This window comes from Chanos chanos, chromosome 7 (assembly GCF_902362185.1).
Source record: "Chanos chanos chromosome 7, fChaCha1.1, whole genome shotgun sequence".
Classification (NCBI taxonomy): Eukaryota; Metazoa; Chordata; class Actinopteri; order Gonorynchiformes; family Chanidae; genus Chanos; species Chanos chanos.
Window position 1 is genome coordinate 13,769,481 of NC_044501.1, and position 5,000 is coordinate 13,774,480.

At 42.6% G+C, this 5,000-nt stretch overlaps 2 protein-coding genes across 2 annotated transcripts in view; both read right to left on the bottom strand.

The window, feature by feature from the left end:
- The window catches only part of gas6 (growth arrest-specific 6), a 15,952-nt gene extending 13,185 nt beyond the window's left edge, over window positions 1-2,767 (bottom strand). Inside the window, exons 1-2 of the mRNA XM_030780710.1 lie at window positions 2,274-2,767; window positions 1,875-2,035 (exon numbers count right to left, since the gene is read on the bottom strand). Of these exons, the coding sequence (XP_030636570.1) occupies window positions 1,875-2,035; window positions 2,274-2,346 (234 nt within the window). The 5' untranslated portion in view covers window positions 2,347-2,767. The remainder of the gene's footprint in view (window positions 1-1,874; window positions 2,036-2,273) is intronic.
- A 992-nt stretch (window positions 2,768-3,759) lies between these two features.
- The window catches only part of pros1 (protein S), a 12,041-nt gene continuing 10,800 nt past the window's right edge, over window positions 3,760-5,000 (bottom strand). Inside the window, exon 14 of the mRNA XM_030779474.1 lies at window positions 3,760-4,769. Within this exon, the coding sequence (XP_030635334.1) occupies window positions 4,594-4,769 (176 nt within the window). The 3' untranslated portion in view covers window positions 3,760-4,593. The remainder of the gene's footprint in view (window positions 4,770-5,000) is intronic.

The window sequence follows — 5,000 nt, forward strand, 5'->3', positions numbered from 1 at the left end:
GTTTATTGGCACGCCACCATGAATTCACATAAAGTGCACAGACAGAGAGCGTGAATTGCAACCGAAAGTATGCGCGTCACTGACGTGTAAGGTTTCATCATCAAAAACGCTGAACTGAAACCGATACTTCCTGTCTTCAACATCTGTATGGATCTGAGAATCTGTCTTCTCCTCTAGGCTCTGACGCTCTTAAGCGAGCGTGCACTTCCTCTCCGCAGGTTACCCGGTAACCAGCGACTTTACTCACTGCGGTGGGGGAAATGTGCAGAGTCAGAGTTCTGCAGTGTCAGAGAATACGGCAAGTGCTTCCCCAATGAATTATTCATCCGGGAAATGGTACACGCCTCTTTTCTGTCATGTAGAATATTAGGAGAGGGGCACGCGAACCCCTCTCTCTGCCTCTATCCTCTCACCCATCTCTCCTTGACTGACCCCTTTTCTTAACTTGAGAGTTTGTGTCACCTTATGTCACCTACTCTACTCCAACATCTTTTTTTTTTTTTTACATCACCCACTCTCTCACGTTTTGCTGCACATTGTCAAACACTACATCTCTTCACTCTAACCTCCACATTACTAATCTGTGCTTAACAGACGCTGCTGTCAAAAGAGCCAAAAATATTAAATGAAATTATAAATCATAGAATTAAAGTGTGCTGAGGACCAAGCGCTTAATCTTTTGGTATGAAAACAGTAAGCCTCCTTCATTTACGCTGCAAACATGTTTCAGACACCCACATTTTCACAGTTTAGCCTTATTTACATATCCAGTGGGCTTACTGGCTAATCTACACATTCATGAGGCCCAAAATTAATCTGCATATCCCAGGTCCTCATCCACATAAGAGAGGACCAGAGCTCATCAGATTAAAGTGTACACTGTGCTTCGCTGGAATCTACTTGTGATTAAAAACACATTCCAATCCCAATCAGTCACCCAGCGTTCCATCCTCTTACTGTAAGTAGTCTCTCCCCCCAGAGCCAATCACAGTCGCCACAGATATGTCTCATTTGCATAATCACTCCCATAGTAGCGTGTGAAAATGGGCTATTTACATAATCACAAATTACATTCGCGTGTGGGTGCATGGCTGTTTTAATAATCACGCGCAAATTTGCACAGGGCAATGTGCCGCTTATGAGTCCAGCTCTAGTGCTTTGCAGATAAGAGTAAGCAAAAGACCTTTAACAACTGAATGGATGCTATAATACAGTTAGGAAAGAGTATAAAGATGAGTAGCACAACTGAAACACGAGCTGAATGAGGAGAAATATGTACACTAATAGTCTAATGCAAAAAGGAGGAGTGACCTGGAAAGATAAAGTGAAGGGTTGATGGAGAATAATGTGAGAATGATGAGCCGGAGGATGTCTAGGAGGCAGAGAACCGTTAAAAGAACAAAATCTGTCAACTGTAAGCCCTAAAACAACAAATCCACCTCATATACCGAATGCCACTCCCCCCTCGCTCGAGAGGACAAGTCCGTGACATATCGGACTCTGCTAGAATAACGGAGGCTGCGACTAAAAACAGACCCTGTCAACAGCTAATTGGTTACTCATGTATAAGATTATTGGGGCGTGAAAACATCGCATCAGTGAGCTGCAGCACATCCATCAATTTCGTCAGTGGCCCACGTCAAATTTATTAACGTTAGTAGCCTACAAGTTCCGTGATATCAAAAAAGTTACCCCAATTGCATCGTTGTCTTCAAATTGTGGGCGATGTTTCTGTAAGTTCCAATGTATGTGTGAACCGTTAAAGACGTTGCGGTGTGTGAAGACTTCTGCAGCTTATATTGTGCGACAATATAGTATGAAGAAACGAACGATTAATACATGCTCTTGAAAACTTTGATGTGGGTGCTGCTTACCGTCTCAGGGTCATTTTCAAACACTTCCCTCGCCTCTTCTTTGCTGCATACCTCTTCCACACATTCCCTTTCCAAATGTCCTTGTTTAGTTTCTTCAAATACCTGGTACGCTCTCCTCGACCTTTTGAGGAACTGGTTTGCCTCCTCCGGGGACAACGACACTAAAAAGAAAGCAGTATAGGTAAATCCTAGTTCAATTATTGTCCCTTGTTCACTGGTGTACCCCTCGTTACGGTATATATGTAACTTCGAGTTAGCAAGAATAGCAGGAGTTGAACTCCCTACAGTATTCACAGTAGTGCTGGTACTATGGTAATATAATTACTTTTACACGATAATTCGATAGCTAAAAATCACGCACACACACACACACACAAAATTGCAGGCTTGTTTACTCACACTCCGAAGACCAGGAGGCGAGCAGTAGGATTAGGAGGGAACCCGACAGAAACTCTCCCGAGGTGAAAGGCATGTTTGCTCCTGCGTCAGGAATAGGGAAAGTTTTCCTTTCTCTGGCAATCCAGTGAAGCAACCCAACAATATCCGTTAAAAAGCGAAAGCCTTCACTTCGCAGCGGAGTCCGTTGCTACATTCAACTGTACGCTTTCTCAGACCTTGCCACATACCAAAAGGACTGAAAACAACTGAATCTGCAGCGTTGCCCCCTCTCTTTATTTTGCCCCCATCGCGTCTCCCTTGTGTCCAGAACGTGAGCGGCAGATTCGACGAATTATTGGTGGAAAGTTAACTCTGTAGCGTGCACGCGAAGGGAGTTCCCAATGCAGACTTTTCCTCTGCAAGGTAGTGTTTTTTCTGTAGGGCTGTGCCAGTGCTCACGACGGAAATTTGCTGTATTCACGTTGGCTACTCACTGCGGTAGGCGACATGCCTCGTTTAAAGGACCCTGTGCATTTGCAGTGAATGACGCAAAAGTTTCCCTGCCCATTTTCAGTACTGTCAGATAGTTTCGTTATGACCTCTCAAGGGTCATGAAACCAAGGTTTTTATCAAGAGCTCTGCAATTACAAAGCTAATTAACCATAAATGGTACAGCTGTTCCGATTTTCAGTGTCAAAATATGCCATTTTTTGACGAAGTTGAAATGCACCGGTTTAAAGCACAGCATCACTATAAACTGACTAACGGCTCGACGTGTCCAACATGATAGGAACTGTGCAGTGTTACAACCTAACATGTCACAGAATTCTCCATCACTCTTTTCATAGGGATCAGTTATTCTTCCTCTCCATTTCCCATTTGTCTCCACCTCCCTGTCCTTTTTCACATATCCCATAGTGTATTGTTTTGTCCAAGATCTGTGACATTCTTAAATCCTGCTGCTGCAGCTGTTTCCTCAACTCTCTTGTTTTTCTCTTTCTCCACCTGTTTGTCTAATCCTTATCCCCTAGCTCTACATGACAGTTTGTTTTCATATGAAAGATTTTTTCGTCTTCACATTTCCTCTTTTTTCTTGCTCTCTCTCTCTCTTTCTCATCCTCCTTTCCACTAGCATGTGGGTCAGGGGAACGGTTATGTGGCAACATCATATGAGTGAGATGCGTTTTGTATCACAGACAGGAAGGACACTGTGGACTATTTCACCCAGATAATTAAAGACACTTTCACTCCCCTATGTTTCTTCCTTTGACACATGTTCACATCATTATCAAAATATGACTGAGACTACTTTTTGGACTAGCAAGGCACGCTCTCTCTATCCCTCATTTAGCACAAGGGAAGCCATAACAAACATTGTGAAATGCGCGCTGCATTCATTTAAATGAAAATCTGTAACTTTAAAGTTGTTGCTTACAAGCATCTGTGGTTCCAGTTAAAATTACCTATAAAAAGTGTGGTAAGGTGATACGTGAAAAAAACACGATTATTTTTGGATTTTGGTCATTTTTATTACAATACAGAAAGCACACAATACCCTTCAAAATCACAAGATTCAATATTTATATGAAAATGAGCTTGTTTTATATACATGGTAAAACTGTCAGGGTGTTGTATTGTAAGAACGAAAAACATTGCTGTGTTTTGTGTGTGTCTGAGCTTTTAACAGTGTAAGTGAGAATCAGAAGTAAATAAAATGAATTGGGAGATTAATTTAAACAGAGAAATAACAAGGTTATTAACATAACATAACCCCTAATTTGAAAATTAAGCAGCTGTGACATTACGTCACATCTTAGTCTGAAATTCCAGATGGATCTGTCCTATATTTTATATCCATTCTGAGTATGTTATTTTTATCAACCAGAGCTCAGCTCTGAGTACCATTATATTTCAGTATTATTCCTTAAAATAGGCATAGTAAGAAGGCAAAGCTCCTCAGCTACAGTCATAAGACTTAGAGGCTCTCATCACTTGTGTGTGTGTGTGTGTGTGTGTGTGTGTGTGTGTGTGTGTGTGTGTGTGTGCGTGCGTGTGTCTGTGTGTGAGTCTTTGTTAGGTGGGGAGGGGCACTGCAGTGTCTGTAAAAAGGATCTAAATGGGGTTCATTTGATGGTGTAACAGAAAAAGGAGAAAGATGTCAACTGTTCTGTTTTGACCCAAAAAAAAACCAAAAACAAAAACAAGACATAATCTCCCCCCTCGCACACACTCTCTCTCTCTCTCCTCTTTCTCTCTCTTCACAGGTATACTCAACTGTGACGTCAGATTACAGAAATGCCCGAGTGAGGGGCGGGCGCTGTGGGCGCGGCGTGGTGCTGGGTCAGGGCTGGGGATCTTCAGACTGAGGGTCAGGCAGAGCCACTGGGGGACATGAGTGTGATTTAATGCTATTGTGCTTCATAACAGCCTCGTCAAAGTCCAGCTGCTGCTTGTTCACTGAGATCTCCATACAGCCGTGGTAATAGGCCGACACCGGCGTGGTGGACAGAGGAAGTTCTGAAGACAGAGAGAGAATAAAGAAGTTATCTCTTCGTCACGACCTGGTCTTTAAGGATTGGCTGAGGTTTTTGAACTTGTTGTCTATGAACACTTATGTCAGGACTAAGAGCAGAGTGTCTGAGTTCATCTATCCAATCAAGAAAGTGCTCTGTCATCACATCAGTTTGTGATTGGTCGAGAACTCCAGGTAATCTAGAGATAAGAAGGCTGAACAGTAAGAATTTCTCA